Source organism: Acipenser ruthenus, chromosome 13 (assembly GCF_902713425.1).
Source record: "Acipenser ruthenus chromosome 13, fAciRut3.2 maternal haplotype, whole genome shotgun sequence".
NCBI lineage: Eukaryota > Metazoa > Chordata > Actinopteri > Acipenseriformes > Acipenseridae > Acipenser > Acipenser ruthenus.
The window spans coordinates 11,569,672-11,591,907 of NC_081201.1; the positions used below are offsets into that span (position 1 = coordinate 11,569,672).

General features: G+C 45.0%; 2 protein-coding genes across 6 annotated transcripts in view; one reads left to right on the forward strand and one right to left on the reverse strand.

Moving 5' to 3' along the window:
• LOC117418224 (myosin phosphatase Rho-interacting protein-like) overlaps nt 1-22,236 on the reverse strand; it is a 199,808-nt gene that overhangs the window by 154,375 nt on the left and 23,197 nt on the right. For all 5 annotated transcript variants that reach the window (XR_009330822.1, XM_059035674.1, XM_059035675.1 and 2 more), the window contains exon 3: nt 13,824-13,889. Coding sequence is in view for 4 of the 5 variants with exons in the window: in XM_059035674.1 (XP_058891657.1) it covers nt 13,824-13,889 (66 nt within the window). In the remaining variant the exon portion in view is untranslated. The remainder of the gene's footprint in view (nt 1-13,823; nt 13,890-22,236) is intronic.
• On the forward strand, nt 16,796-21,959 carry LOC131740202 (uncharacterized). The gene is made up of 2 exons (XM_059035676.1): nt 16,796-17,818; nt 21,645-21,959. The coding sequence occupies exons 1-2, from the start codon at nt 16,813-16,815 to the stop codon at nt 21,650-21,652; spliced, it is 1,014 nt and encodes a 337-aa protein (XP_058891659.1). The 5' UTR covers nt 16,796-16,812; the 3' UTR covers nt 21,653-21,959.

Genomic DNA, 22,236 nt, shown 5'->3' on the forward strand with positions numbered 1-22,236 from the left:
GGGTGGGTGGTTGTGTTTCAGGGGAGGAGGTGGCCGTCTCGTGGCCTGTGTCTTGTAAAGACAAGGGGGGGGATGTGTAAAGTAGCGGGTTATGAGAAACAGCAGGGAGGGGGTTAAAACCTCCCTGCTATAGAAATGCACTGTTTTGATTTGTGTTGCTTTATTGTTTTGTTTAATTGTTTAATTGTTTTATTATTAATCATCATCCGCACCTGGGCGTTATTGGAAATTAGGCCCAGGTGCGGGGTTTAAAAGGAGAACAGGCAGTCTGCTCGAGGCTGCTAAAGAGAAGGAGGCAGAAAGGAGTGCTCTGCTTCCTAGCAGTCCCGAGGAGAAAGGTACAGTGCCAACCTGTGTGGTTAAGTTTGTGGAACAGGGAAACGGCTTAGCCGTCCTGTGATAGTTAGGTTCCTGCGTGTGTAGTTAGTGCTCAGAAGAGCTAGGTGTTTATTTTGTGTATTTTATTTACTTTTGTGTTTATTAAAAATTAGCGCGTCAGCGCTTAAAAACTCCATTTCTCGTGTCTGGGTCGTATTCTTAAAGGGGCAACGAACCCGAGTGGGTGAGTTCCTTTTACATTAGTTACCCCTTAAAATTTGCACCTCTACTAACCTTCATGGTCAATCTATCTTTTCTAGAACATCTTTATGCAAGCGCAGTATGGGAGGTTTATTTCTGGTTTTGAAAGCAGTCCACTCTAGCAATTATAATGTGATATTTCAATGCCAAGGTTTCCCAGACCTGGCCAGCCTGTCAGCCATACACTGCAGTGGCTGCATCTCCACGAAGAACAACTGCAGCCTCCAGGTCAACGAAACAAGCACATGAACAAGCCTGGTGCTTCATCATACGCTGCTAGGAACAACACCGATTTCTTCATTTTATTTTCAAAATCCGGATTTGAAATTAGCTAAAAGGACTCCCAAACCCTGTCGAATTACCTGCAGAATAGCAAGTTTCATTGTTTTCAGCCAAAGCCTGATAGCAGGAGGGCTTTCTTCAAGGGTTTTTACTATGATTCTGTGTTTGTATACTCACATCGATTTATATTTAAGTTGGGTTATAACAAGAACAGGATTTGGTTTAATCACAAGCTAGAATTTCAGTTTCTTTGCCGCACTTGTATAAAATCGATGAATCAGGAAAGGTATGCAACATTTCATTTTTAAAACGAAATATACATGTCTCAATAAAAAGTACAGCAGGGAAATAGCCATGTATACTGTAGTCCTATATCTGAGTTACATGATATTAAAAGGGGTTAACTGGAATAAAGTTTCTGTGGTCCCCAACAATTTAAAAAGTCTCTTTAGTAAGAAATACTGAACTCTGTTGCACAACTAGCAGAAGATCAGTTTGCCATGCTGGTCAGAAATTGGATGTTTTTGTAAATAAAAGACCATTCCCGTTTGCAGCAGCCCTTTGTCTAATCTGTGATCCCTTCTACGCTATTGTTAAGAAGAGATAATCTGATTCTGTGAAGCTGACCTGCAATACACCATTAAACCCATCCTCAGAGAGACAGCACTCAACATGAGCACTCCAAAAGACACTGCCCACTAACCATACCCCATTAAACCCATCCTCAGAGACATTGTCCATTAACCATACCCCATTAAACCCATCCTCAAACACTGCCCAGTAACCATACCCCATTAAACCCATCCTGAGACACTGCCCACTAACCATACCCCATTAAACCCATCCTCAGAGACACTGTCCACTAACCATACCCCATTAAACCCATCCTCAGAGACACTGTCCACTAACCATACCCCATTAAACCCATCCTGAGACACTGCCCACTAACCATACCCCATTAAACCCATCCTGAAAGACACTGTCCACTAACCATACCCCATTAAACCCATCCTGAGACACTGCCCACTAACCATACCCCATTAAACCCATCCTCAGAGACACTGTCCACTAACCATACCCCATTAAACCCATCCTCAGAGACACTGCCCACTAACCATACCCCATTAAACCCATCCTCAGAGACACTGTCCACTAACCATACCCCATTAAACCCATCCTCAGAGACACTGCCCACTAACCATACCCCATTAAACCCATCCTCAGAGACACTGTCCACTAACCATACTCCATTAAACCCATCCTCAGAGACACTGCCCACTAACCATACCCCATTAAACCCATCCTCAGAGAGACAGCTCTCAACATGAGCACTCCAAGAGACACTGCCCACTAACCATACCAGGGTTCGAAATTAACAACCGCCCACCTGCCAAATGCGGGTTAATTTGGTCTGTGGCGGGTAAATTTCACATACTTACACGCCCTAGTGGCGGATTCGTTTTTTTGCTTGGCTTGAGTTTATATCATTTCGCATTAATCTTATATGAAAATACTGTACACTTTGCAATCAAGCGATCTGTGGTAAATACCGTGGAGATTTCAAAAAGCCCCCTGAAATAAAAAAAACAGATAGACGAAAACCAATTATCTAAAACAGGAGAAGAAAATGAAAGGGTTCGCAAGTTCAACGAGAATTGATGGCAACGGAGAAACTCGGGAATGGCTTGTTTTCGACAATACCAACACATACTGCTCGGAATGCTGGTTGTATTCACAAGAGAAAAGCAAAAAAAAATCAATTTGTGGCAGTAACAAGTAACTGAACGTTGGACAGTGTTAGACAGCATGGATTGTCAAAGTGCATCAGCATTGCATGGGGATTCCTGCAGCACATGCAGCACACATAGCCTCCACACAAGCAGAGAAGGCTTTAGCGTCACTCAAAGCGGCTCATTTTGAAAAGCTGCAAATAATGTTTAGGTCTGTCCATGCAATTGGAAAGAATGGGAGACCTTTCTCAGATTTTGCCTGGATGTGTGAGTAAATATTTAATTTGTGTTGTGTGCAATGTTGTTGTGTAAAGAGTTTTTTATTCATAATGTGATACATTAAACACACTTCTACTATGCTTATCAACATTTAGTTCGCCCCACTTAAAAAATTAAAATAAAATAGCGTCCCTTCTACAAAAAAAGAATCGTATTTTGTGAAAGGGGGATTCGGTATTTACATCCTATTGTCATTTTATTCTAACCAGTGAAGTTTTCATTTTAATACAGCGACTGCTATTTTAAACACATTTTATTACGTAGTGCCCCAGTCCAATGCATTCTGTTATTATTATTATTATTATTATTATTATTATTATTATTATTATTATTATTATTATTATTATTATTATTATTATTATTAAACTCTTACTTGGTATTTATGGTGAACATTCGAAATTACTATGACTGGAATCAAATTTATCTTAAATTTACACTTGTTTTAAAGTTTGAAAAAACATGGTTAATGGTTGCAGTGTGCCAATATAAAATACCTTTTTGAAATGATTTTAATTATTTTGGACTTCATTTGATTCTCTCTATAGGGTTGATTAACGTAAATGGCTAAATCTAAAATACTTTCAGGAATGACAAACAAGCAAGAGTATTTATGCACTACACTGCTGAGGCAGAAAGAAGGCAGCTGCAAGAGAAAATAAAAGGTGCAAAGTTCCTGTCAGTGATGTCAGATGGTTCTACAGATAATTATGTCATGGAAGAGGTGCTAGTATATGTAAGATTCTGTCAGAAAGGGCTGGTGACTGCAGTTTGTGGGCATTCAGTCTGTGGAAAAGGCAGATACCAAACACATCGCAGAAGCTATATCTTCACTCATGAGGCACATTCTTATAGACCCTGTTGAGACTGCTGGCATTAGTGCCTTTCAGGCTGCATGGAAGGAATAGCGTGTTGCTTGTGGTACTGATGGTGCAGCTGTGATGACAGGTGCAAAGAGTGGCGCTGTTACCAGGCTCCGTGGGGGCAAAGCCGATGTCCTAGAGATCCACTGCATGGCCCACCGTAAGATGCCATAATACAGAAAGCCCACTACACCACAACAGCCCACTGAACAGGGCAAACCTGATGAACAGCTTCCGAGTGCTTGGCCTGAAACCACCTGTACCCACTTGAATAGGAGTCACAAGATGGGTTTCCAACTTGCTCACAACCCTTGACCCCTGTCGGGGTACAAAGCCATCATACAGCACCTGGAGCAGGTAAATATATACAGTTTTAACAGTGTCTATGTTCTCTTTTTCACAATCATTCCTTTTTGGCAGCCTTGTTCATATGGATTTCTTTCTTTCACAACATTTTAGATTCAATCACCAGATGCAGAAGGTGTTAGAGGTGTCCAGCAAAGTAAGGCCAGAAAATATTACAACAGCAAGTGATGCAACTCAATTCCGCTGTTTTCTACTTGATGCTCTATTTCTCTTGAGCAACATGTCTCAAACAACAGAAGACAACAATTAATGTTGCAGAAGTTCATGACGCACCCGTGTCAACCCAAGCTCTGCTTCAAAAATATAAATCGAGGTTTGTTTACTAGTTTGGTTAAAACATGTTGCATTCATATATTTACATTAAACTGGCATTTTTATCTTTGAAAAAGTGCATATTACGAATGAAAACCATTTTTATTTTATGTTGACCATTTCAGGCCTGGTCCCATGTTGAAGGCTGTCGTTGACAACACTAGCTTTGAGGGAGTCAGTTTGTCAAGCTGTGACAGAGATACCGCCCTTCTATCACCAAAGGACAAACTATTAGATGAGCTTAGGTGCACCATGGAGAATAGATTTCATGATGTAGGCACTGGAGTCTTGTGTGCTACAAAAGTTGTGAACTTCAGCTCTTGGCCAAATTCAGAATACTTTCTAGGTATTTATTCAGAAGATTAATGTATTTTAAGAAATATTTGATAATTGCATATTGAGAGTCATTTGTACAGGTTACTGTAATTTACTGTCTAGGTATTGGGGGGAAAAGTATGACAAACATATTTGTTGCAGGGAGTGCATGTGTAGACATCATAAATTATCTGGATGTAATATTAGATTAATAAACAGATTCTGCTAACACGAATATTTTTTTCTTTCAGATGTTGGCCTCGTGGAGCACTTCAAGCCTATCTTGGTTTCTTCTGGGGTCAACATCAATGATATACCTGATCAATGGACAATTCTGAAGTCTAGGATATACCAGCAGCCAAAGTTCACCACACAGATTCTACAGAAGCTTTCTTAGCCTGAGGTAAACCGGATGCACAGGGATCAGTGTTCCTCTCCCCTTGACTTGACTGACCTCATTCTGTGCCTGCCAGCCTCCACGGCCGAGTGTGAACGAGGCTTCAACATAATGAAGCAGGTAAAGAGTGACTGGAAATCAAATCTGAAATGTGATACTGTTTCACACTTGCTGATGCTTCAGCTGGTGTCACCTGACATAAAAGCGTTTGACCCCAGCCCTGCAGTTGAGCTGTGGCATGCTGGTAGCATCAGATCCAGAAGACCAGGATTTATGGTCAGTAGAGAGTGTCAGATGACATATTGGCATCTGAGATGGCTTGAATATTAACGGAATTAAGGCCTTTCCTGCATATGTACAGGTGCTCATTCACAGCTCATCCATACCAAAATTGGTATTTGACCTATGGCAAATTTCTTGATCTAATCAAATCGCACAGATCACAAAATGCAGCACATGTAAAATGTTTTATTTGAATTCTGATATATATATATTTACTATTGAAACTCAATGATGGACTTCTGGGTTAATAATGAGCTAATTTTTATGCTTTTTTAAGTTTTTGTTTCAAACGTCTTTAAGTTTGGTTAGGACTGATTAATAAAATCCATTTAGATTTGTTTCTAAAAATACTGTAGCGTGCACGGGGGAAGGCAGCAACAGGGCTGGTAATAACACACAAAGACATAAGCCCGATATACGCTCCTTGCAAAGGAGCCGGCTCTTATTATACAGAGGTATCGGCGCTATGCTTTAGTTCACAGGTTCGCACCCACCCTCCGCCTGTGTGTGAATTGCCTCGCCCTGTGTGATGCACCTGCCTATGTTAACCGAGATCGCTACAATACGTTTGACCACCCTAAGATTAGTTATCTCCATTCTTGGCAATCGGTGTTTTGATATTAATTCTGAGTCTGTATAATGCACCAAGGATTTGACCGGCTCCTAAATACTCTTTCCCTTCTGATTTCTCAGCCATATCGTAATCCAGCCAGTTGTACGAGCGGCATGGTGTGTCCTGAAACAGGATTTGTGATGAATGTTGCTACTGGCTGTCGCAAATGTCAGTCAGAAACCAAACATTTAAATCTGTGAGATGCCTGCGACTGAGATTCAGCAAATCACTTTTATGAAACGAGCCCTGGTCAGTTTAAGAAATAAACTTTGTTTTCCTTGCAACAGCTAGCCCTGCTTTAGTACAAAACTCTTAAATTACTGTGTGTGCTTTGGCTGAAGAGATATTGTCAGCTCATCATCTAACTATGGAATCTGCTGTGTGATTAAATCATCTTTAAACTCCTGACGGTAAACAATGCTGCAGCTGCTAAAGAAGATGCTGCAGACTTGGGACACAGAACTTTATTTAGGGACTCTACGATTTGACTGGTGAAAGATAGCGTTGGTTTACTGCAGTTCACAATATGGTAACCTTTTCACTTCCTTTTTTGTTTAATTATTGAGCTTTTTGCTTCATTACAGCCCTTTTATTAAAATTATGTTCTTTATGTTAAGTTTTAGGGCATTTTGTTAATGGCACGACATGTGCAACACACAGTTCAGTATATTTTTATTTTAGTTTTTTGCTGTTCTTGTTCTAAATTTCTGTTCTACTGTGTAAAAAAATTCTAAGCAGTTTTTTTACACAATAGTACTCACACACGTTTGGTCACTGTCACAACTGTTGTTTGAAACTGGGATTACCGTATTCTGTTGGTGTTAATACAGCACCTCTCTGCACTTAAGCACATGTACAGCATATCAGATGACAAGGGCATATGTATAGCTATTATGTACTATATATAGCCTTACAGTATGATAATCCGACAAAATTGACTGAGTGATAATACCAGGCTGTGCAAATTCTTTCTTTTTTTTTTTTTTTTTTGTTATTTTTAATATTTAGATCCTCCACCATGTATCAATTACATGCAACTTAATTTAAAACCACCACAATTATTTACCATAGCAACATACTGTATTAGAGTGTGTTTTTTAAAAACAAAAGTACACTGTAATCCTATCACTTTATCCCGATGCCACCAGAAGTATCATTTACTATTCCTCTATAGAACAAGAAAACTTGCACTGTGCAGCTTGAAGGTCATTAACAAACATAACAAAGGGTTACATCACAAAGCCTTTTCAAATGTCTGTTACGAGATACTGGAGGCCAGCACAATGCACAGTATGTTCATTTTGTATTCTCTGAGCCACACTACAGCCCTGACTTTCCACAATGTGCAGACAGAACTGAATGCCATTTAGTTATTGCCACCAAGGAAAACCTTGTGGGCTGGCTTGTCATCAGCTTGTTCCGGTGCTGGGGTGATTTTCATGTTATTGTTTTGCCACAGGAAGTGACACGCTCAATAGACGCCTTGTTGATGTTGTAATCCTTGTTACCTGAAATAGAAATGTAACTATTACCATATGGGTATTTACCTCTAAAGACCCAAAAACCTGAATAAGATATATCAAAGCTGCTAGCAGAGCCTGTAAATCATAGCCCGCCCCCGAGGGCATAAAGGGACTGTGCTCATTTTTCCTTCAAGCCTGCTGCAATCATGGACGCAGCGACCTTGAAGGTTAATGGTTACATTTCTATTACAGGGAACCAGGGTTATGATAATAACCTAACGTTCCCTATCAAGTACGAAATGTAACCATTACCATATGGGTGAGTGTACCAAAGCCATCGCAAGGGCAATATTGCAGAAGGACTGCCTTGTGTGTTACCATACAGAACCCCAGTAACAAACAGCTAGAGTGAACAAATTGAGGGAGAAACTCACCTCTATGCCTGTGTTGTAAGGGTCAACTGGGAAGCCACCCTTAACACTCTAGTTCCAAAGCCAGGGTTTTGAGCATCCAAGACATTCAGTCTGTAGAACCTAGTGAAGGTATGAGGGAGTAGCCCACACCGCTGCATTGCAAATGTCTTTGACAGATACACTCTGGAATAAAGCCCAAAAAGTTGCAATGCTCCTGGTGGAATGGGCAGTGTGCTTTTCTGGAGGGGGCAAGTTGGCCAGCTCATAGGCAGTCTTGAGCGTGTCTGCTATCCATTTGGACAACCTCTGCTTAAACATAACAAACAAAACATTGTTTGGACTGCTTCCAACTTTTTGTCCTGTCAACGTAGTAAGCAAGGGCCCTCACTGGGCAGAGCGTATGGAGCTCTCGCTCCCCGTCAGACTGGAAAGGAGATGGATGGAAAGCCTCCAATTCCACAGACTGGTTGACAAGGAATGCCGAGATCGTCATCGGCAAAAAGGCAGGATTGGTACAGAGTGTAACCTTTGTCCTGGCCTCTGTAAAAATTAAGCAGGCTTTTGCAATGGAGAATCCCTGCATCTCACTCACCCGCTTTGCAGAGGTGATAGCAAGAAAGAAAGCCACTTTGAGCGACAAATATTTCATCTCAGCTGAATGCATGGGCTCAAATGGAGGCTTCATGAATGCATTAAGCACCACGTTTAGCCTCCAGCGAGGAACAATGTCCTTCATAGGCAGCCGAAGCCACCGAGCCCCTATCAAAAATTGTCCCACCAGGAAGTGAGCTCCTGAGGAGACCAAGTCAATCTTGACATGGCAAGCTGAAATAGCTGCCAGATAGACCTTTAATGTAGAGGGGGATTTCCCCTCATCAAACAGGTCCTGAAAGAATTGTAGTACAACTGCCATGGGACAAGTCGTGGGGTCGAACCCATGAGGCAGACACCACGTCTGAAAGACGCCCCACTTGTACCCGTACTGGGAATGTGTGGACGCTGCTCTGGCATTTTGTAGGGTGTCAATAACCCTATTGGACAGACCCAGATGGCTCAAATGCAGCCATTCAGGGGCCAGACCCAGAGCTGCAGGCTTGATAGGTCGGGATGCCATAAGGTCCCACATGCCTGACTGAGGAGGTTCTAATGTGCCAAGAGCAAAAGCTTGCAGGCCACACGATGGAGGCTGGGCGACCTGAGACCGCTACCGTGCTTGATGTAAGCAACCACTGTTGTGTTGTCTGTACTGACAAGCACATGTCTCCCTCAAACCTCCTGCAAAAATTTCTGCAAGGCCAGGTAATTTGCCTGCATCTCTAAAACATTGACGAGGGATGAAAAACCCTACTGTTGAACCAGACCTGCAGAAAAGGCGCATGCGCAGGAGACCCAATGGAAGGGTCTGGGAAGCCATCAAGCCCTGAAGTCTCTGGAATGTCACTACAGTGAGCGCTCTGTTGAGCTGAAAGAGCTCCAAACAGACGGCTATTCTCAGAGTGGACAGCATGGACCTGAAATCCAAGCACACTCCTAGATAGGCTGTCTGAGAAGGTGTGATCTGGCTCTTCACATGATTCACAGTAAAGGCCCAACCGTTAAAGTTGGCCGGTGACAAGTTCCACGTGGGCCTCTGCTGGAGACTGGGCACAAATGAGCCAGTCATCCAGATAATTGAGCACTCTGACTCCTTTGAGTCTCAATGGGACTAGGATAGCTTCCATGCACACCGAGAAGGCACAAGGAGCTTGTACGCTGTTCCCTGAAAAGCAAACGGCAGATACTTTATATGCGCTGGTTTTAATGGGATGTGGAAATAGGCGCCTTTTAGGTCCACCATGGTGAACCAGTTGCCTGGCCTGATTGACTGCAACAGCTGTTGCATTGCTAACATTTTGAACCTCTTTCGGCTCAGATGCAGGTTTACCTGTCTGAGATTAAGGATCAGTCTGAGGCCATCATCCCGCTTGGGCACTAGGAAGTACCTGGAGAAGAACCCTTCCTCCAACTGGAGGGGGTGTAGCATATGAATAGCCATTTTTACAGCAGAGCTGCTACCTCCTGAGACACCACAGTGGCGTCTTGCGGGTCCATGACTGATGTAGTAATCACACCCCGAAAGGGAGGGGGACCTTGCTTGAACTGCATTGAGTAGCTGGTTTGAACAGTAGTAAGCACCCAGATGTCCGTGGTGCACTGACGCCAGTACTCAAGATAGCTTCATGAAAAGGGGCCCTAGGCCTGTGGCAGCAAACTCCTAGGGCTTAGGGCTACTGCTCAGCTTGTGGCTTCTGAATATCACCTCTGGCAGCCAGCTGTGCCGGTCTTTGAGGTTGCTGGGGCGCCAGTTTGCCACTGGTTTACGCACAGTGAGAGCGCTGCAGTATCTCGTCCACCGCGGGACCAAACATATGCCCTGGTGTAATCGGGGCGTCTAACAGCAGTGCTTTGTCCCCGTCAGGGACGTGTGCCTGGAAAAGTCAAAGATGCCTGCGGGTGGCTACCAGCGCAGCCAGGCTCCTGCCTACAGCCTGCCCATTGAGCTTTGACACATGGAGCAGGTTCTTATTAACCAGGCGCAGCTCATCCAGCTGCTGTGGTGAGGGCCTGTGACTGTAAGAGAGAGATCTCAGCAAATAGGACTGGTAGGCTACCAGAATGCTATTATAATTGCCTAGCCATGAGACGAACGCACTGGCTGAATAGGCACGCTAGAGGATCACCTCTGAGAACCAGCACTGCTTGCTGTGGCAAGTAGTGTCCGTGGACAGAAGAGCTAAATTAGGTGCCTGGACCAAGGCGGCAACTGAGGGAGTACACAGAACGCTCTGTAGTGCTGTGGGAGAGACATTTCTCAAGCGTGCGCCTGGAGAAAGGTATACAAAACTTGCAGAAACTGCAGATAGCCAGTGCCTCCTTGGCCTGCTCTGGCCCCAGGCAGTAAGAGCATCTGCTGTGCTTGTCCTCAATAGGCAGGCTGGCCTTGTGTGTCTCACAGGGATGGAACCCGGGCATGATGCAAGAAGCAAGCAATGCAGTGTACAGTATAGAGATGTACAGGTGCTGCCTCAATCTGCTTATAGATAGCTACGAATGAGACCCGAATGAGACCAGTTTGGTACCGGACTGGGAACGTGAGCACCAGTCGGTAGCTGCTGTGTAGGACTGGGTAGAAACTGGGTTGGTACCGGGTCAGTTCGGTACCGGTACAGTACCGGGTTGGAACCGGTACCAGGTTGGTGCGTTGACTTTAGCACTATGTCGGAATAAGAACGGCACCGGGTCGGGAACAGAGGGGGTCCGTGACCTCGGTACCGGTATGCTATGGGCCCACCAATTCGCAGTCACCGTGGGTAGCAATGTACAGGGATGCCCACCTGTACAAGCCACTGGCAAAACCACTCAGTCAGTACCACACACAAGACTGAGGGAAGCCTGCTTGGTAGAGGTACAAACAGCCTTCGTAATGGTGATGCAAAAGGCAGTCACAAAAACAGCAGCAAGACACTGTGGATGAGATTGCACTCAACCGAAGCGTGTATCTCTGTCCTGCACAGCACTGCTGAGCTCAGCTGCTGTGCGTGTCGTATCTGTAAAAAAAACACAGAAATATACACAAGAGAACATTAAACAAATACAGTTAATATAATAAACGTCTCATTTTTAAAACGAGAAAATTAATTAACTCCTGCTGGTGCTCCAGCCTGGGGGGAGAGCACAAAGTCTGCCAACTTATGATGCTGGATCCCTGGGAAGGAGCGCCTGAAGCCGCTGGCTTCATGCGGAGCACAAGGCTGCAGGGGGACGTAACAAGCAACAGGCTATAGTGCACAATATACGCGCAATTAGAATACTAACACAGCATATCATATCACTTCATATTGTGTAAACACAATAATGAGATAGGCAACAAGTACTTATCTGAACCAGGCTCTCATGTCAGGTCAGTTCTTGAAAGTTAAAATGGCACTGAGATCTGTGAGCACAGTCCTTTTATGCCTTCGGGGGCGGGCCATGACTGCATCACAGGCTCTGCAAGCATCTTTGATATATCTTATTCGGTTTCGGGTCTTTAGAGGTAAATACCTATACAGTAATGGTTACATTTCGTACTTGAAAGGGAACCACTCTGTGTGCCTGTTCTGAATTCCACTGGAACACCTGACTATCACACAGCCCTCAAACTCATTACAGGTCCTGCAGTACTACTGTTTAAAACAGCTGCTGTAAACCCCAGCAGGATTATATTATACAGCAGAGGTGGTGGAAATGTTTGACTGAACCAGCCATATCAGTGACCTTGTTGCAGCCAGAGCATTCTGACAATTTACAAATTAACTGAATCAGTTGTCTCGAAGTAATTTATAAAACAAGCAGTGGTTTTGAAAACTAGTACCATACAGGACCAGAGGTTTGTTTCAAACATGAAATACTCATTCTGTAATGTCACCCCCTCCTTAGTTTGTGACTATGATCCAAACCAATCCTATTTCGTGAATAGTGTTAGGCTTGGGAGGGGCCAGTTTAGTAAATTCAGTATCAGAACCATTTTTGGTCTATCAGTGTCTGACTAATGGAGAGTTTTTAAAAATAAAAAGGCGACCCCATGTGCAGTACAAAATAAACTTTACGGCAGAAAAACTACAGAAAATGCATCCCCGACAAAGACGGAAGATGTTGACTATGTAAAAAAGAAACTGGGCTGAACCCTAACCTAACCCATATGCTGTGGAATTGCAAACATTGAAGGAGATTATTGCTGCATATTTCCAATGTTATTAGAATTATATTGTCCGCTTCACTAATTGCAAATATGAGTTCAATATTTGAAAGACGAACACACACCAATAGGAATATAAACAAATCTGGAACCAAGCTATAGCATTGTCACCAGGATGGCTGTACCGTCAGACACGGAACAGAAACACACAGAGTGAATATGGGGCAATGGCTGCACTCGGTATTTATTAAAGGATAAACGGACGGTGAATCAAACTTACAGACTTTTAACAAACACAAACAAAAGGGCACAAGGGCCAAAACAAACAGACAGACAAACAAACACGGGATGAACCAAAACAAGTATTGTGCTGAACTGTTTCAGCACGAATAGCAATTGTTCTCTCTCTCTTTCTCTCTCTCTCTCTGAACACCCAACCCTGTGTGCATGAAAACAAATATACACAGCTGTGCTGGGATTCAATTACTAATTAATCATTCACTTGAATCCCAGCATGTGAACTAATCTGTGCACTCCCTGTGCTCACATATTGTTACATACTTCACATGCAGATAAAACGATTGTGCAATCCCTATGCACCAATGCATATACACCAACATTAACACACCACATGCAACATAAAACACAAAATACGCTCAGGCAGGCACTTGGCCACAAGAATGTATAAACAAACAAGGAACATTATAAAATATTGCAAGGAACCATTTATCCATAACTCAATTACAAAGACAGGAATGAAATTCTGCTATGAAATACTATTTGAACTATCACAACATAACACTACAATATAACAACTTCTATAATACACAGTATGTAACACTTAAAAAACTAATTGTAATTCATTATTAAGGTTGAATAACATTTAAATTATTATTATTCATTTCTTAGCAGACACCCTTATTCAGGGCGACTTACAATTGTTACAAGATATCACATTATTTTTACATACAATTACGTTATTTTTTACATACAATTACCCATTTATACAGTTGTTTTTTTTTTTTTACTGGAGCAATCTAGGTAAAGTATCTTGCTCAAGGGTACAGCAGCAGTGTCCCCCATCTATGATTGAACCCACGACCCTGCAGTCAAGAGTCCAGAGCCCTAACCACCACAATGCTGCCCTAAAAAATTATACAAAATAAATGCAGTTTATAGTAGCAACATCAATAAAAAAGAACCCCCGACACCTACCATCTCATCCAGAGCGTAGCGCAGTAGCCCATGTTCGTAGAGGATGAAGAACCTTCTTTGCCATTTCTGTTGGGAAATAAAACAATTCCTACATTAGGCTACGTTACTCAGGGTTTTGATCAATCTGTGGCAGATTCAATCCAAGATGATTCCCTGACATTGTACAAGGGGCCTAAATTAACCACTTACTGTCTCTAAATATTTATAATGCAAGATGTGCATTTTATTAGCATTATTTTATGTGCTGTGTCTCCTCCCTCTTGGTAGCACTGCTGTGTTGCTTTTAATAAAATGAGATTGTCCCCAAATCTGAGTTAAAATGAGTGTATGGGGCAGGGTTGGTGTAGAGGACAGTGTCCCTGCAAAGCTGAGGGAAATAAACACAACTTTAGCAGATTAAATGAAGCTGATATTAATGAAACTGTACTGGCACATGGCCAGCTTATTGTCATAACTGCTTCAAGCTTATAAAACATTTGTTTAATTTTACATAAATCATTATTAAAGCTTTTCAAATTGGGCCCAGAATTCTCAGAATTTATCTCATAATTCATGATTGAATGTTATGGATGAACAAAACCCAAATATGAGGTAGTCTATTTACCACAAAATATGTACTAAAGATGCCTGGAGTTCTTTGGCCAATCATTTGTATGTAGTTTTAAACCAAAAATTAGAAACGACAAAGTTCTTTGCGCTGAGCACCCATAAACGTGGGAAAGGTCTTTGGAATCTCTGGCAAGCATACACAATTGTGCCTCTGCACGTTTTTTTTTTTTAATCCATCACTTTTTTTATGACTTTCCCAGCAATGCTTTACTTATTTTCATGACTTAACTATTTTTCAACCGAGGAGATATCATTCCAAATACATTGTGGTTTGTATTATAAAGTTTGACAAGTTCCAAATCTGAATATCAAGAATTAAGAAACAATATGAGAAAGTGAACTTCCTTTCTGCTAGTGCAATCCACGACAACCACACTGTATTAGCATTGGTCAGCTGACAATTAGCAAAGTCCTGAAGTAACCAAGCATTGTCTGAAAGCAAGTCAAAGGTTACTATAAGTCACGACAACTATTATACTATACCAATATATTAACCCTTTCAAGTATTGAGGGCACTCTTTATGTGTGTGCATGGGTTACATATGTTTGTTACCTGTATAATATGAATCTTTAACATCTTCCCTGAATCACATGTACCAATGTTTCTAAACCTTTTTTTTGCTCAGGACCCATTGTAAACATCGATGGCCAGTCACGGCTGTAAAAAACATCTGGCTTACTAAATACTTCTTACCGATTACATGTAATATGCACATTAACATAATACATACTAAATGCAGAAAATATTAACACACAGTACTTAGATTCTGTTGTATAAATCCTAGGTTCCACTCAATGAGAAACCTGAGCTTGCTTCTCTATTAGTTTATCAGAGTCTGGTGGAATTGAAGCCAGCGCTAAACAAAGGTCATGCTCCTGCTTTTATTTTTCAGCTGACTCAAGGAAGAGAATCCTGTTTCACACAAGTATGTAGTGCTGAAAGGATAAATAACTTTAATAGCATGGCAAGCAAGAGCAGGCTATTCACTTGCAGCGCTGCACCAAACCTGTGAAAGACTCACGTTTTCCAACACAACTCCAAATGGATTGCGAACCCATTCTTCAACCTTGACTTGCTCGTTTGGAAAGTAATCACAGAATCTAGTGTATAATTTAGTTAAGTGATTACTGATCGTTTTCTTCAGTGCTTCCCGGACAGTAGAATCTTCCCAGTTTTTCATTTCTAGACACATTAGGAAACATGTCCATCCTTCCTTTTATGTTTGTTCTACAGAGTTGTTTTTTTTTTATAGTACTGAAACTGCGTTGGTTAGGGTTATCAACGACTTTCTTCTCAATGCTGATGACGGTGATCTATCAGTTCTAGTTCTTCTAGACATTATGGCTGTGTTACACTATTGACCATCAGATTCTTTTGGAACACCTTGACTATCTGGTGAGTGTGAGGGGGTCTGCTCTTGAATGGTTCCACTCATACATGTCAGATCCACATCAGTACATGTCCTGTGCTGGTTCTAATTCTTCTACCACTCAAGTAGCTCATGGAGTCCCACAGGGTTCTGTTCATGGCCCTGTCCTTTTTAACATGTATATGGCATTGGGAGATGTTACACAGCAGCATGGGTTACATTTTCACTCCTACGCAGATGACTCCCTGTGACAGAAATACAATGAGTTCTGGTGATAAATCTTCCTCCCGACCTGTGAGGGCGCTAAAGAACGGGAGGAGAAGTATCTGGAAGGGCTGGCCTGACAGTTCGTTTCCGGGACCGGAAAGTGGGTCAGCCTGGAAGGAAGCGAGACTCTGTTGTAAGACCGTATTGATTTGACAGGTAAACGAGGGGCAGCTGCAAGTAAAAGGCAGCTGCAACCGTTTACCTAGATATCATGCGGGATTACATATAGGGGCCGGGGTAACGCTGTTCTTTTCCTTCGTTTGGGTTAAACCAAGGACCGAGAAGGACCTAAAAATCTGTTCTGCTCTAAAAGAGCTGTGTGTGTGTGTTTGTGTGCTGGAGTGGCTGAAAACTAACTGTCTGTCTTGTTTCCGAATCACCAGACAGCTAGAACATATCCGGAGCTGTCGCACTGGGCGAACACAAGCCGGATCACCTCCTCACGTACTGTCACAACGTCCTGTGTATTCACTCACCACAATCACGACTGCACGCACCCGAGACGGGTGACCGTATTCTTGTTTCTTTTGTTCAGGACTGTATCCTGTGTTTTGTCAGCCCGAGCTTTACACATCGTTGTGTATTGCCGGGCTTATTATTTTGAGCACTAGACCAGTGCTGGCAAATAAAGCCTATTTTTCCACTGGACTACCGTTGTCTGCTCATTACTCCTGCACCGCATCACTGCTACACAGCTACCCCTCACCACCCACTTTGCCACACGTGGTGTCAGAAGTGGGATCATGGACCGCGACGCGCTGGCGGAGCTGCTGCAGGCACTGGAGAGCAGACGGGACGCAGAGGAGAGAAGGAGGGAGGAGCGCTATACAGCGCTCATTGAACGGGTAGGACTGGCCGTGGCTGCGGTAACGACCCCGACTACAACACCGGTGATGTCGCCCCCAAAGGCACGGGCGATGAAGATGTCGGCGGAGGATGACCCGGAGGCGTACTTGGTGGCATTCGAGCGGCTGGCTACCGCGGCGGCTTGGCCGCGGGAGTTCTGGGCCAGCCAATTGGGACCCTGCCTGATTGGGGAGGCTCAGGCAGCTTACCAGGCCATGAGTGACCAGCACGCCACCGAGTATGACCTGGTCAAGCAGGCTATCCTCCGCCGACTCAACATTACTACCGAGACCCACCGGGCGCGGTTTCGGGAGTACCGGAGAGCCCCGGAGACACGCCCCAGGGTGGTTGCGGAGAGGTTGTGCGACCACATGGTGCATTGGCTGACCCCCGGGAAGAAGACCGTCCAGCAGATGGGGGAAGCCATTGTGGTAGAACAGTTCTGCCATGTGGTCGGCGCCGAAACCCAGGCGTGGATACGGCGCCACAACCCCGACACCCTGGAGGAGGCGGTCAAATTGGCCGAAGATTTTGAGGACTCCCTGACCTCTGCCCGGATCGGGATCCTGTCCGCCCCTGCCCTTCGGAGCAGCCGCGCTCTCTCTCCCTCTCCTCCAACATCATCGCCACCACCCCCCTCGTTCCAGGGACCCAGACCTCCCAGAGCACCGACCCCATTGGGCCCCCTTGCCTCCCCCCCATGGAGATCAAGGTTGGCCCCCAGCTGGGGTAGAGGTGCTGCCCCTGCCCCGTTGCCATACCAGCAGCGGGACAGATTTCTAACCCATGCCCCCTCTGTCCCTCCTATCTGTTTTAGGTGCCACCAGCCGGGACATCTGGCCAGGTCATGCCCCGCTGCCATGGAGTGTGACGTGGCCGCGTGCAATTGGGCACCTGAGACTGGTAAGCGTGGGGAAAATGGTCGGGAGGGGCCTTGTCTGATTAATGTGGTGTTAGGGAATGTGAAAACCCACGCATTAGTGGACACAGGGTGTGAGCAAACCTTGATTAGGACAGCTCTCCTGGGCGGTGTGTCGTGGCGGCCACGAGGTCAGGTGGCCATCTCCTGTATCCATGGAGACACGGCGGCATACCCCACATTAAAAGTATATTTATCGGTAGGACCGATAAAACGTCACCTGGTAGTTGGGGTGGCGGAAAGGTTGCCACACCCAGTTATTCTGGGCCGAGACTGGCCAAAATTCAAAGAATTGATGGAAAAAATGGCAGTCTCAGCCACACACGTAAACGTGGCAGAGAAAAAAAAAAAGGAACGGATTGGTGATGTGTTTCCTTTTCACACTGAAATGTTTTCCCCTCTTTTCCGTCCTAGAAAAACGAATAAGGAGAGACGGACCGCAAAATGGGAGGGAGCGTTGTTGAGACAAGGCTGGGGTCTGGTGGGAGAGTGCTGCAATGGTAACAAACGCCAGTCGAAGGGAGTGGGAACGCAGTGTGACCGAGAGAGCGAGGTTACTGGACCGACTAGAGCAGATGTTATTCCAGCCCCTCTCGATGTACCGGACCCGTGGTACTCAAGCGCGGACCTAGTGTGGGGCCAACATAACGACCCGTCACTGGTGCACGCTTGGGGACGGGTCCGGTCCATTGAAGGTAAGGATGTTGACGGCGCTGGGGCGCTAGTATATCCACACTTCAGTATCAAGGGGCAATTACTGTATAGGGTAAACCTAGCCGCGGGCACAGGACAGCCTGTAACACAATTGTTGGTTCCCCCGTCTTGTCGGCTGGAGGTCATGAGGCTGGCGCATGATATCCCTTTTGCGGGGCACCTCGGAGCCGAGAAGACGAGGGAACGGATATTGGCTCGATTCTATTGGGTAGGTCTTCATACTGATGTGTCGAAATATGTAGCCACATGCCCAGACTGCCAGCGAGTAGCGCCGGGTCGAGTGCGCCCCGCCCCTTTGGTCCCACTGCCGATTATTTCCACTCCTTTCGAGCGCATTGCAATGGACATAGTCGGCCCTTTGCTACCTTCTGACTCCGGGTATACGCACATTTTAGTAGTGGTGGATTATGCAACGCGATACCCGGAGGCAGTTCCATTGAGGTCCACTAGTGCCGCTGCAATAGCCACCGAGTTAGCGCAGATTATGGCCAGAGTAGGGATCCCCAAGGAGATTTTGACCGATCACGGAACAAATTTTTTGTCCAATACGTTACAGCAGGTGTACAAAATATTAAAAATACGTCCCATCAGGACGTCCGTTTATCATCCACAATCGGACGGTCTGGTGGAACGTTTTAATCAGACCTTAAAGTCGATGCTGAGGCGATTTGTAACACAAGAGCAGAAACATTGGGCATCACTTCTCCCCTACCTCCTTTTTGCAGTGAGAGAAGTGCCGCAGAGTTCAACGGGGTTCTCCCCCTTTGAGCTCCTGTACGGCCGGCAGCCTCGCGGCATTCTCGACCTGCTGAGAGAGGGGTGGGAGGAGCACAAAGGCTCGTCTAAAAATGTGGTGAAGTATGTGCTCCTACTCAGAGATCGCCTGGATTTGGTCGGTCGTTTGGCCCAAGACAACCTCAGATCGGCTCAGCACCGACAAGAGCAGCATTATAACAAAAATGCACGGATTCGAACCTTTCGACCAGGGGACAAGGTAATGCTGCTACTTCCCTCATCAGAGTCAAAACTGTGTGCTAAATGGCAGGGGCCGTATGAGGTGATTCGGGCTATAGGGAAAGTAAATTATGAAATTAGACAGCCCGATCGCCGGAATGAACGTGAAATTTACCACATTAATTTGTTGAAGCCCTGGCAGGCAAGAGAGGTCTTATTTATAGCCCCAGGCAATATGGAGGATGATTTAGGTCCCTGTCCAGAGACCCCGAGCACAAGAGCGATTTCAATGGGGGAACAATTAGTTCCGGATCAGCAAAGAGAGCTGCGTAAGCTTATTGAGGAGTTCAGTGATGTTTTTTCTGATGTGCCCGGCAGGACGAACTTAGTTGAATATGACATTATCTCTCCTCCAGGTGTCACAGTGCGAGAGAGACCGTACCGGATCCCGGAAAGTCGACGAAGTGGCGTTCGCAAAGAGGTATGGGATATGCTCGAGCTTGGAGTGATTGAACCTTCCAGGAGCGAGTGGTGCAGTCCTATTGTAATAGTGGCTAAGAAGGACGGCACCAACCGCTTCTGCGTAGATTTCAGAAAGGTGAATGCTATTGCCAAGTTCGATGCGTATCCCATGCCTCGGGTCGACGAACTTTTAGACAGACTGGGAAAAGCGAGGTTTATTTCCACTCTGGACCTGACGAAGGGATACTGGCAAATCCCTCTAACCCGCAGCTCCAGAGAGAAAACCGCATTTTCAACACCCGAGGGGCTGTTCCACTTTAAAACCATGCCATTTGGGCTACATGGTGCGCCCGCTGCCTTTCAGAGACTGATGGACCAGGTTTTACGCCCACATCATGAATATGCAGCAGCGTATATTGATGACGTGGTGATTTACAGCTCCACCTGGCGAGAGCATTTGGCTAGGGTTGCAGCCGTTCTTCAGTCTCTAAGGGCAGCCCGGCTGACAGCTAACTTGAGGAAATGTGCGTTTGCCAAGACAGAGACTCAATATTTGGGATTTTTAATGGGGAATGGAAGGGTGAGACCTGTGGTCACCAAAATCCAGGCTTTGGTTGATGCGGCGATCCCCAAAACCAAGACTCAGGTGAGGTCACTACTGGGCTTAGCCGGTTATTACCGCCGCTTCATCCCCGAGTACGCCACAGTGGTTAACCCGTTAGTCGACCTCACCAAAAAGAGTGCGCCAAATTTAATTAAATGGTCAGCTGAGTGTCAGGGGGCGTTTGATACGATTAAGCGTAAACTTTGCCAGGCCCCCACTCTTATTACCCCAGATTTCACCAAGAGATTCATCCTCCACACCGACGCCTCGGATGTAGGGTTGGGTGCAGTCTTGTCCCAAAAAGTAGCTGGAGTAGAACACCCGATATTGTACATAAGCAAAAAAATGTTACCTCGGGAACGCAACTACTCCGTAGTAGAAAAAGAGTGTTTAACCATTAAATGGGCTACTCACTCTTTACGATACTACCTGCTGGGACACTCATTTGATCTTGTCACAGACCACGCCCCACTCAAGTGGTTAAGCACAATGAAGGACAGCAATGCCCGGATAACTCGGTGGTATCTGGCATTGCAGCCCTTCATGTACCATATGGTACACCGTGCGGGGAAAGACCACCAAAATGCGGATTATTTTTCCCGGGAGGGGGGAGCAATGGGAAAGGTAGATTTAGCCGAGTGTTCCTTCGGCTCCACTCTGAGCGGTGGGATATGTGACAGAAATACAATGAGTTCTGGTGATAAATCTTCCTCCCGACCTGTGAGGGCGCTAAAGAACGGGAGGAGAAGTATCTGGAAGGGCTGGCCTGACAGTTCGTTTCCGGGACCGGAAAGTGGGTCAGCCTGGAAGGAAGCGAGACTCTGTTGTAAGACCGTATTGATTTGACAGGTAAACGAGGGGCAGCTGCAAGTAAAAGGCAGCTGCAACCGTTTACCTAGATATCATGCGGGATTACATATAGGGGCCGGGGTAACGCTGTTCTTTTCCTTCGTTTGGGTTAAACCAAGGACCGAGAAGGACCTAAAAATCTGTTCTGCTCTAAAAGAGCTGTGTGTGTGTGTTTGTGTGCTGGAGTGGCTGAAAACTAACTGTCTGTCTTGTTTCCGAATCACCAGACAGCTAGAACATATCCGGAGCTGTCGCACTGGGCGAACACAAGCCGGATCACCTCCTCACGTACTGTCACAACGTCCTGTGTATTCACTCACCACAATCACGACTGCACGCACCCGAGACGGGTGACCGTATTCTTGTTTCTTTTGTTCAGGACTGTATCCTGTGTTTTGTCAGCCCGAGCTTTACACATCGTTGTGTATTGCCGGGCTTATTATTTTGAGCACTAGACCAGTGCTGGCAAATAAAGCCTATTTTTCCACTGGACTACCGTTGTCTGCTCATTACTCCTGCACCGCATCACTGCTACACAGCTACCCCTCACCACCCACTTTGCCACACTCCCACATTTATTTTAAAATGAATACTGTAGCGGTTCTATCTGCATGTTTGGCTGATGTTGAAGTATGGATGTCAATGCTAACAAAACTGAGTTGCTGGTAGTAGGGTCTAAACCCCAGCTTTACTCTCTCCCTGGGTTTTCTTGCTCTTTTAGTGCTTGTTCCCTCAATGCTTCCTCGGTGGTCCGAAGTTTAGGTGTTCCGTTAGACTCTAGGTTAACGTTTGACACACACATCTCATTTATACAGTGAT

Bases quoted from the DNA above. Each gene is read 5' to 3' on its own strand.
- LOC131740202 (XM_059035676.1), top strand. From the start codon at position 16,813: ATGGACCGCGACGCGCTGGCGGAGCTGCTGCAGGCACTGGAGAGCAGA.